At 35.6% G+C, this 12,276-nt stretch overlaps 1 protein-coding gene across 1 annotated transcript; it reads right to left on the bottom strand.

Annotated features, from left to right (window-relative positions):
• Positions 1 to 1,958: 1,958 nt before the first annotated feature.
• Positions 1,959 to 2,921, bottom strand: LOC122124156 (olfactory receptor 13C8-like). Its single transcript, XM_042698857.1, has one exon. The coding sequence runs from the start codon at positions 2,919 to 2,921 to the stop codon at positions 1,959 to 1,961; it is 963 nt and encodes a 320-aa protein (XP_042554791.1).
• Between the last annotated feature and the right edge of the window lie 9,355 nt (positions 2,922 to 12,276).

The following is a 12,276-nucleotide window of genomic DNA, read 5'->3' as shown; positions in this document are numbered from 1 at the left end:
CATGCAACTTGTGTTTCCCTGAGTCTGGCTTACTTTGCTTGATATACTTTTTTCTAAGCCTTTCTTTCTACCCATTGGACAGCCTAATTGCCTCTCCTGTTAGTGGTTGTACTTCTTTCATTCATAAAAAGTGGGGTGGGTTATTAAAGGTCATTCCACATTTATCATACACTGAGAAGGCACTACATACAATATTTGCTTCAAGGACCCTGTTATTCCCAGAATCAAATTGAATTTCCATCATTAGAATATAAATTTTCATCTCCATGTACTGGCTGAGTGCCAGCAATCTAGCATCGCCTCTCAGCTCAAAGATCTACCATTAGCTCAAGGAAACCCATTTATAAAAGAACTCTCCATAGTCCAATTGCTTCATGGCTCGAAGAACTAAGCACTCTTGCTCTAGCATAAAAGAAATGTGCTGAAATGTGGACGAAAAGATTGCATGTTTAATCCTCATGCTAAATGAGAAAACTGAGGTTCAGAAGTTTAATCACTCACATGAAAATTGGTAAGGTAGACGAGAACATCAGATTGAAATCCAAATTGTTTTAATACATAGTAGATCCTTAACTAGGAAGTTTTTCTGCCTCCATTAATAAATGAACAATTCTTAAAGTATCTTATAATGAAAGTACATGATCATAGGTTTATTTACTAATTTTCCTTTTGTTAAAGCCCTTGTTCCTATTCACAATTATCCATTGTTTGTGATTCTAAGAATATGTATGAGTTTCTCAATAAGATTCTAGATTGAAGTAACTTATTCATGGCTTCTGTCATAATTGGAGTATTAGTATAATATCCTATATTCACCTAATTATCCAATTAATACCTTTAATAAAATGCCAAGGTAAAATATGGCTGGGACTGCTAAATTTTCTTGCCATTTATTAATTATTGATTAATAATTAGCATCAATGATATAAAGTACAAAAGAACACATGCTGCAAAGAGTAAAAAAAGCTTGAGGTTAAGATTGAAAAAATCCTACAATGATTGATACAGTGAAACATCAAAGCACTTGAATCCTTTGCTGATCAATTAACTTGCGGTTTTAGCTGCAGGCAGTTCTCAGTAAATTTAAGTATACCCTCTCAGATGATTTCTAGACTCCATTCTAAAATGCTTTCTTTTCTCTACTAATCAAAGTTATCGCATCTTAGGTAGCCTTTCTCATGATTTCACATGCCTTAGATTACTATTCTGAGAAGTAACTGGATTTTTGTGCTGGCAGTGGGACTTAAACTCAGGACCTTTTCCTCTACGTTGGCTCTTTTGCTCAAGACTGGCTACCATTTGAGCCACACTTCCACTTTGGTGTTTTGCTGTTTACTTGGAAATAAGAGTCTTTCAACTTTACTGAGGAGACTGGCATGAAACTATGGAGCTACCCAGCCTCCTGAGTAGCTAAGGATTATATATATCATTTCAAATATGGCAGAAAACATGTCTCATTTTATACATGAGGTGGCTCATGTATTTATGAAAAATATGTATTTTGTATGTGTTCTGTTGCAGCTTCTGGTATAATTCTATCAGAAGCTATAGGGATATGAACAGATAACCTATCTTGGGAACTTACAGCATTGTGAACACAAACTACAAATAAATGAACATATGAAAATGAATGTAATCAACCAATATTCACTGTACACTAGCTAATAGTATACTTGTTACAGGACAAAGTACTTGTAAGAACATCTTTAGCCTTTATTATTTTACTAAAGTTTCAGGGAATATTTTTTCTTGTTGAGTTTTCCTAAGAAATTTTCAACAGTTCACATGTCCCTTAACTACAGCTAGAACAAAAAAATGGATCACAAAAACAGCAACTCAAATATATTACACGATTTCATGTACCACATTGTGGATTTATAGTCACATAATAATTTTTTTTCCCCAAATTTGGTGTTTCCCTCCACTTCAAATACTAGTATCCTAGTGGAACTCAGTATTTATGTTTCATCGGAGAAGTTTTTACTACCCAGCATAACCTTAAGAGCCGCCTTTACGTCCCTGTTCCGCAGACTGTAGATGAGTGGATTGAGCATGGGGGTAATGACTCCATAGAAGAGGGAGATGAAAACAGCAATAATGTCTTGGTTCTCTGCACCAGTACTGGTTTTAGACTTGGGCTTTGCATACATGAAGAAGATGGTTCCATAGAATATGATTACCACCGTCACATGGGCTGAGCAGGTAGAGAAGGCCTTACGCTTTCCTTCAGTAGAAGGGATCCTCAGGATAGTTGTAACAATGAAAATGTATGAGACTGCAATGATTAGTATTGGAATCACCAGAACAATCAGATTCGACCCTGCCATGCTGATCACATTGGTGGAAATGTCAGCACAGGCCAGTTTCAGCAGAGCCAGAATTTCACAGACAAAATGGTGAATGACATTATTAGTACAAAATGGCAGTTGCATCGTGAGTGATGTCTGCACTACTGAGTCCACAAGTCCAATGGCCCAAGAACCAGCTGCCATAGACATATAGACACCTTTTGTCATGATGACAGAGTACCTCAGTGGGTTGCAGATGGCCACATAGCGGTCGAGTGCCATCATACCTAGAAGCACACATTCTGTGGCCCCCATGGCAAAGGAGAGGAACATTTGCACCATGCACCCAGGGAAGGAGACTTTTTTCTTTACTGTCAGGAAGCTGTCAAGAATTAGTGGTACAGAGGAGCTTGTGTAACAAATGTCCAGGAAGGAAAGATTACAGAGGAAGAAGTACATGGGAGTATGCAGGTGACAATCACAGATGATCACGGAGATGAGGACTCCATTTCCAAGCAGGATCACTAGGTACATCCACAAAACAAGCACAAAGAAAACTGTCTGTAGCTTTGGGTGAGCAGAAAGCCCCACTAGGACAAATTCTGTCAATGTGGAATTATGGACTCTTCCCATGTTATAGGTACGTGTCTTTCAAGAGAACTCTGTGGGTGTTAGGACAGAACTCTATTATTATCACATCTACAAGAGATACTTTCATTTATTTATTTTGCCAGTATTGCTGTTTGAACTCAGAGTGTTGAGTTTGCTTGTCTCTTTTTGCTCATAGCCAGTGCTCTACCACTTGAGCCATAATCTTCCACCTAGCTTTTTGCTGATAAACTGGTGATGGAGTCTCATGCTTTTTTCTGCCTGGACTGGCTTGTAACCATGATCCTTCTGGTCTCAACTTTCTGGGTAGTTAGGATTAAAGGCATGAACTATTGATGCTCAGCTAAGAGTTACTTTTTAAAAAGAATTTTAATTCTTGTTCCTATACCTGTGTATTTGGGTTTGACAATTTAACAGTAGGCAGATTTCTTACTGGAACCTAGACCACTAGAGCAAGAATTCCAACCTAACTTTTCCAGAATTAAGAAAGAAGTACTTATTGGTACCAAAGAAGATCTCCATTTCTTGACTTCTCAGTAGCAAATTAGTGGCTAGCAGACTGGCTTTAGCAGACAAATGTATTTTGCTAGGCATTAATGAGTTACAACAGTTTTTCTCTCATAATTATTATAATTAATTGTGGAATTAACTGTGAAAATTAATGGTTTTTACTTTGTAACATTTAACAAAGATTTATTGTCCTTTTATCATTTCACCCTCCTCCTATCTTCTCTTGCCTTCCTGTTCTTCACAACCTCTTTTCTTTCCCAAGTAATAGTTCCTTTTCAACTTCCAAATCTTATATTTCCCCACTGTATTTTAAATATGAATTACAGGAAAGAATTTTAAAACAAGAGGATATGGTATAAGAATGTAATTTCAACTTGACTTAAATTACAATGTTTGAAAACATTAAACCTGTATCTCTCATAGAGCTCAGTTACAACTGATCCGAGGATTAAAAAAAATTGTGTCTTTATTCAGCCACAAATAAAAAAGAAACAACAAAGCAAAACAAAATAAAAAAGTAAAGGTCAAGAGCCAGTGGCTCACTCCTGTAATCTGACCTACTCAGGAGGTTGAGGTCTGAGAATTGGTGGTTCAACACCAGACCAGGCAATGAGACTCTTATCTCCAATTAACCATCAAAAAGCAGGAAGTGGAGCTGTGGTCAATTGGTAGACCACTAACCTTGAGCCAAAAGCTAGGGGCCAGTGTCCTAGACCTGAGTTCAAACCCCGGGACAGGCACCAAAACAAAACAAAACCATATAAGATTGATGCCCTGAAGGTCTTAAGAATCTAATGCTGCTTCCCTTTATCCTTTCTAAGAAAAGATTCTCTGGTTCCCTTATCCCCCAAATTTCTTTCTCAAATAGTCATAATTATATTGCTCACTCAGTGGGAAAGCGAATCCTCATTTTGTCTTCGGATTTTCTGAGAAGACAGAAGATACATTGAACATCCTAAGTTTCATAGCCAAATGAATTGCCAGAAAACTGTGCTGTGCCTCTTGTGAGCATTGTGACATTAGGTGATTTTATGTGCTTGCTTAGCTTTGTCTGTTTAATTGTTATGATGTCCACTAAACTTAATTAAGAAACTTAAGAAATTAAAACAAATGTGATTCATCCTTGGTTCATGCTTAGTTGCAATTAGAAGAATAAGAGACCCAAATTCACACTCATGTACAAAACATATGTGGCATGATCATAGTAATTATGGTTCAAGGTACTCTCAGAAAGTATTAATGGCAGGGGCACTTCATGCTTATTTATTATTAAATTACATAAAATTTAGATATAGGAATGTACATATTAAATATAGGGATTATTTTTGTGTCTTGTATAATTTGAATCAAATAGTTATTTTGAATAAAACCATGCAGCTGATATTGTATCTCAGTGGCTAGAAATGTTTAACAAAACACTTTTGCCCTAGCTATGGTCAATCATATTGCATTTGCACACATTTGAGACAGAATTTTTTATAGCAGATTATAGGTCAATAATAGCTGGTCAAGTTACTTATTTACCTACTGAAGAACACAAGAGATAATGCCCTTGTTTTTCAATGTTGTTTCTACATAAGAGTACCAGACATTCTGTTCCTTCTGTTTCCTGGAATGGAAGACAAGACAAAATAAATGTTTTTATTCTTTCTGTTCTTTTTTTTTAATTGTGAAAATACCATACAGAGGGGTTACAGTTACATGAGCAGACAGTGAGTACATTTCTTATCAAGCATTGTTGCCTCCTCCTTTGTTTCCCCATATCATCCCTTCCCCTCTCTGCCCCCCACCCCCACACCCCCCTACCACCCCTCCCTACCACCCCACTCCCCATCCCACCAAAGTTGTAAAGTTCGTTTTTCGACATAATGTCTTGTACATCTCATTGTTGTAATGGGTCCACCTGTAACCCTATTTAAACAGTTTGTTTTTCCCTTCCCCTCCACAAATTATATCAACATCAAATACAGTGAAAGCAGGGCTTACACCCTGGGGGATGTACATACAAAATAAATGTTTTTTTAGAGAACAATGTGATCTTGAGTTTAGAGTAATTAGATATGAAATGCAGACTTACAATCTCTTCTTTAGAGGGGCCAATTCCTCCCTAACAGCTTTGTTGTGAATAATACCAGATGATCTAAAATGTAACATTCATCTCTATGACACTAAATATGAAAACTACATGATTAAATAACCATCTATATCAAGTTAAAGCATAAAATGATTATTTATTCCTAATTGTTTTTTCCCAAGAAAGAATATTTACAAACCAGAAGATGGAATAGGATGTATTTCACATACCTTTGAGCCTGAGGAAGGGTTTCCTTTCCTTGTGTTGAGACTGGTTTTTAATAGCTCCTTTGTCCTATGTCCTAAAAGAAATAATGCTAATCTTATGAAATAACTTACTTGTAGGATAAACTGAGGAAATACAAGTAAGCATGAGGTAGCAAGCAGTGTGCTGCAATTATTTGACTCATGTTTCCACTTACCCGTAGTTTATTTCTCAGGTAAAGTTAATGGATGATGTTATCGAAAGTATTCTGACTTAGACCCACATCTTCTAGTTCAATATCAGAAAAAAGTATAAGATTTCTACAGTTTCTCCAGACTTTCATGGTGATATATTTCTCTACATTTTCGGCTCTAGAATCATCCTTCAGAGGGCAAGCCATTACCACAGGAAGGCAATTTAAATTTGTTTTGGGTTGAGCCAGGGAGGATTCCAATATTTGCAACAAATTAAAGTTAGGAACATAAACATAGAGAATGAAAAACTTAAAGAAACTCCAGGGAGTAAGTTTTCAGACCCAATTATATCATATAATTGGCATATTCTTGCTCTAAGCTAATTCAAATAAGGAATAAATTACCATTCATGTTATCACAATATTTGAAGATCTTTTTTAGGATAAGACACTGGAAACAGGAAATATCCCACATCAATATTATTTTTTCCTTTTTTTGAAATGATATGAAACTGCCCTATGATTACTGTCCTGATTTGAATAGCTTTTTCAAATACTCAGGATCCTCAGAAGGCTTTAGTTAGTTAGAACAATGGTTCCTATTTTATAGTCCAAGAGCCTGAGACATTCTGTCTTGTGTTGGACTACTTTGCTGATGGTTGTATAACATAGTCAGAACACGACAGAGTGAAGATTTCAAATCCACCTCCTATAACCCTCTGCACTCATGTGCCATCTGTTACAGAGAACTTGATGAACATAAACATATAGTCTCATCCACCCAGTAGGAAACACAAACCCACAAAGCTCACTTTGGGAAGACGGGAAGAAGGAACGACCAATACTGAAGGAATGTTGGGAACTTACATTGGGACCTCTTATCAGAGTGTCCAGTTCGGCAATTGACATTTTTTTTCCATACTCATAGATGTAATCTGTATCCTACCAACATAGAATGAAAGAAAAATTTAAAAGTAGGGTCATTTCTGAAAGTACTATATCATTTCTACAACTTTCCTTTATCTATACAAAATGCCCCATCCAATGGCAATCCCTAGTTTTCTTCATATATATGAAATTATAACACACTAAATTATAAAACCCATTCCATGAGTTACTCTCCACTCTAATAATTATGGCATTCTAGTTTTCAATCTATTTTTTTTGTCAGTCATGAGATTTGAATTCAGGGCTTGGATGCTGTCCCTAAGCTTTTGTACTTAAGGCTAGCGCTCTACGACTCTGAGCCACAGTTCCACTTCCAATTTTCTTCTGTGGTCCTCAGATCTCAGCCTCCTAAGTAACTAGGATTAAAGGCATGAGTCCCAGCAATGGTCTAATCTTTTTTTTAATGTACCAATGACTTACCATAAGCCAGTCATATCTCAAATTTCATAACTCATTATTGTATTTCACTTTCAGTTAATTGATTCCTTAGTGATATTCTTGCTATAGTTCTTCCATGGTGGTATTGGTTTGTTTTCAAGAATACAAATCCATATGCATGTCTTTCTTAGTGAAGAGTTATTTACGTTGAATAAAAGAATTGGGCTGATTTTATCTACTTTACAGTTATGGTCTTCACAGATCCTTTCAAAAAGTGTTGTGTTATGGGTTTAATTGTGTTCTTCCAGAAATCATGTTGAATGTCTTCACTTTAGCATCTCAGAATGTGATCTTACTTGGAAAAAGGATGTTCATGGCTGTGAATTAGTTAAGATGAGGCCAAATTGGAGCAGAATGTATGTTTAGTGTTGTATGAGTGGCGTTTCTGCAGGAGCAGCAGAGACAGACACCGATGCACGAGGAAGACACAAAGGGGAAATAAAAGAAGTTACAATGGAGGCAAGGACTGCACTATCTACAATCCAAGGATGGTCAAGAATTACCCGTAGCTAGGAAGCAGCAAAGCCAGCTCTCCCTTGCTGATTGTAAGGAGTTTGCCACAGCTCTTGGTTGTGGACTTCAGCTTCAAGAACTATAGATAATGCACTTGTGTTATTTCAAGCCATCTGATCTGGCACTTTTGTTACTGCTACCATAGGGGAAAAATACACATCTCTAACAGTATTTAGTATGCTGACAAACATAATATTTGTTAGGTACATTTTCAGTTTGTGAGGGCAGGGATAGTGCATACATTTTGCAAACAGTTTTGCCTATTCTAGGGCTCCTTGCTACAGGCCAAAATTTTCTTAATAAAGACCCACACAACAAATCAAAGAAAGTGGGCTGGGAAGGTGGCTCAGTGGTAGAGCGCTTGCCTTGCATGCTCAAGGCCCTGCGTTCGATTCCTCAGCACCACATAAGCAAAAAGAAAAAAGCCAGAAGTGGTGCTGTGGCTCAAGTGGTAGAGCGCTAGCCTTGAGCTGAAGAGCTGAGGGACAGCGCCCAGGCCCAGAGTCCATGCCCCACGACCGGACCCCCCCACCAAAAAAAAAAAATAAAACAAATCAAAGAAAGTTTGGACAAATGGGATTGCATGAAATTGCAGAGCTTCTGCATGGCAAAGGACATAGCTAGAAAGATCAATAGACAGCCCATGGATTGGAAGATCTTCACTAGCCATACAACGGACAAGGGTCTCAGATCTAAAATATACCTGGAACTCAAAAAATTAAATCCCCCAATAAGAAATTTTCAAAGAAACAACTGCCCAATAAATAAGTGGGCTAAAGACTTAGAAACTTCTCTGGAGGCTTCATTGGGTTGTCATCTATCAAAATCCCAATAGGTAGTGTCAGTGTCATAGGCCATCAGTGTGGTTGTATGTTGTTGACACTTCTAGATATATTGAGGAATTAGGGTTTTATCATCCACCAAGTATTGTCTGGGAGGTAACTTTGAATATTTTTGGAAGCTTGAAGAGCCTCTGTGGATATTCAGAGCCACATTCAAATTGCAGCTTTTTAAGAAGGAGGTATTAATATTGCTTTATGTGATATATGATTTCTCCATAATTTAACACCTTAACGACTTCAGTAACCTCTTGTTTAGGTTTTTAAATGCACAAAAGTATTGTTCTGTCCTCTTTTTGGTTGTTTGCAGAACAAATAATACCAGTGATTCCTACAATTATTACTATTTATGCTTGGACATGTGGTTTAGCAAGTTCATCTGTCTTACTTTGCTGGGCATATTATCATCATTTATAATTCAACCTTAGGTTAATGTCCATATAAGTTATCAGCATTATGCCATTGTAATAATTAAGAACAGCAATTTCATATAATCTATCTTCTGTCCAGAATATTGCAATAAACAAGATAGTTTAAACATCTTCCAGGAGCTTTGTGACTCTGTATTGGAATCTATTCATACTTGTGTTGCATTTCTTCTGAATTAGAATAAAAACAAATATATTTCTTAAGTAGATTACAAAATATCAGTTATGATAATGTGTTGTGCATCTTGTGTTCATCCTAGTCCTGGCTGAGAATTTGAGACTGATCCATTATTTAGTTTCCAATAGTCAACAATTTAATCTCCAACATGTATAGATCGCAGGCATACTAGATGATTATGTCAGTACTGATATATAATTATTAATTAAATATGCTCCAAGTATATTACATTAACTACTTGAGTGTTTAGGTGATACTAACAAATCCCATGGAAAATGTCCTAATGGAAAAGAATGGAGAAAGTCTTCATGACTTTATTTGGGTAAAGGAAGTGTCGTCCTCCATTCAGGCATATGAAATATTCTAGAAATACTTTCTGGTAAAGGTAGTAAAATATCTGTCCATACTTCCATTTTTTTGTAAAAGAAATTTACAAACTTTATTTTTATTTCATGTTTAGGACTTCATTTTACTTTTAATTTTAAGACCAAATCATTCTATTCCTTAATTTCATTATATTTTAGTTTAGTTTTTATTAGTAGGCTTGATTAAGTACATTTCACACCAGTTTCCAGTAATTCCAGTAAAGTTTCTAAATTATTCCCAGGCAATCTGACTTACAAATTCTTTATGTTTTCTGTCACGTACTAGGTTGCAACAAGAAAATGTGGCAATATTCTCATCATAATTCCACCTTGCACTTCATACAATTTTAATTAAAACTAGTTCTGAGATGATGGTAAATTTTCTATCCCATGGATCATCGTCATGTCTTATATTTATCAAGCCTGAGTTAAATTGAGGTGACTTGATATAATTGTTAGATTCTGAGGACACGTGGCATCTAAGTTGCTTATTTATTCTTTTATACTAACCTATTTAATTTCAGTAGATGGAATCCCTACTAATTCCTTATTACATTTTCTAGATTTTATAAGTGATCATTGGTAAGAGAAATTGTACATATTTCAGGTATCCAGTGTTTTATATATATATATATATATATATATATATATATATATAAATGGAATGATTAGCCTAAGCAACAAATATATTTCTTTACCTAGTTACTTTTTTTTATATGATGATAACATTTAAGAACTATCTCTTAGCAATTTTCAGGCACATTGAATACTATTGAAATCTGTAGTGATTATCATGTATATTAGGTCTTCAGAACTTATTTATCCTGTGTAATTAGAACTATTTACATTTAACTATTCTCTGTCATTTTTGTCCTACTCACCCCAGCCCAATGCCTGCCAACTCCACTAGCTCTCTGTCTATGAATTGGACTATTTTACATGTGGATCATAGGAAAATGGTATCACAAAGAACTCTTTCATTGATCTCTTTGTGCCTTCTTAATTTCACATACTGTAATATGTTCAGATTTATCTGATTTTGGTAAGAATGATAGAATTCGTCCTCTTCAAATAAAGTAGAATAATGTTCCAATATGTGGCTGTGCATAGTAATATCACTACTTTTTATCCATTCAACAATTAGTTATCATGTAGGTTGATACCATTTTCTGGCTATTTTGGATATTTATGGTGTGAATGTGGGATTGTACATTTGTTTTAGATACTTTTATTTGCTTATTTTATTTTATTTTTTTGTGAACACACTGTACAGAGGGGTTACAATTACATGGGCAGGATAATGCGTACATTTCTTATCAAGCATTGCAGCCTCCTCCTTTGTTTACCCTTCACATCCCTTCCCAGCCTCCCTCCCCCTTTTATTTGCTTTGTATGTATACCCCCAAAAAGTATTGCTACATCCTGCAGTAGTTTTATTTTTATTCTTTTTGGAACTTTCAAATTGTTTTATATCATGGTTACTAACTTGCATTCCCACTAATCATGTACAAGAGTTTTCTTCACATCCTGGACAATACTTGCTATCGCTGCTTTTTTTTTTTCATTTGATAATAGACATTCTTAAGGAGAAGAAGTGGCATTCATTGATGATTTTGATTTTTATTTCTCTGGTAATTAGCAGTGGTGAATTTTTTTGTCGGTCGTGAACTCTGGGCTTGGGTGCTGTCCTTGCGCTCTTCAGCTCAAGGCAGGTGCGGCTTACCGCTTGAGCCACAGTGCCACTTCCCTTGTTTTGTACATGCCTGTTGGCCAGTGGAATTGTCTATTATGGTCCTTTAATATGCTTTGAAAAATACTGGTCATTTTTCCTGTCCTATTTTTACTATTTATTAAGTTGTTTAAGTTCCTTATAAGTTCGAGCTACTATTTTTCAGACACATGTTTTGTAAACATTTTGTCTAATTCCAAAGTTTTTTTTCCTACTCTTATGATTATTTCTTTTCTGCCAGCTTTCCATGTTGATGTTATCCCATTTGTTTATTTTTGTTTGAGTTGTCTGTGATAGTATGCTCATATATTATCAAGATTTTTGAATATGCTTTGCTATTTCATAGTTATGGGTCTTTCATTTAAATCTTCTATCTCTTCTGCATCTTTTTGGCAACTTTGTCACAGACCACAAATACATCGATTTATTTCCAGGTTCTCTATTGAGATCCATTAGTCTAGATGTCTTTTTTATGCAAGCATCATGCTCTTTTGATGTCTATAGGTTTGTACTATAATTTGAAATCAGGTATTGTGATGATTCAAGCTTTGCTGTTTCTCCTGAAGAAATTTGCTTATTTAAATATATGAATTGTACATATTTACCACGTATAATATGGTGCTTTGATGTGAGTGTACATTATGCAATGATCATTTCGGGGCAATTAGCATAGTAATCACATCATTTCTTTGTGGTGAAGTCATTCAAATTCCATTTTTAAAACTTTTTTGAAGAAATAAATATTATGTTATTATTAGATTTAACCATTCTACTACAAAATAAAGCACCAAAACTTAAGAGAAAATCTCCATGACCTTATATGTCATGAGGACTCTCAATGAAAGCAGTTGATCAATAGATGATTTGTGGACAGGGAAAAGAGAGATCAGTAGAGAGGTTTATTTTGATCAAAATAGAATATATGCACACCTGAAATGCCATGGTAAATTCTCTGGTACA

This window comes from Dipodomys spectabilis, unplaced genomic scaffold (genome assembly GCF_019054845.1).
Source record: "Dipodomys spectabilis isolate Male_0828 unplaced genomic scaffold, ASM1905484v1 ptg000006l, whole genome shotgun sequence".
In the NCBI taxonomy this organism is placed as follows: domain Eukaryota; kingdom Metazoa; phylum Chordata; class Mammalia; order Rodentia; family Heteromyidae; genus Dipodomys; species Dipodomys spectabilis.
Note: the sequence above shows the minus strand (reverse complement) of the source record. Positions and strands in the feature narration are given on the sequence as shown.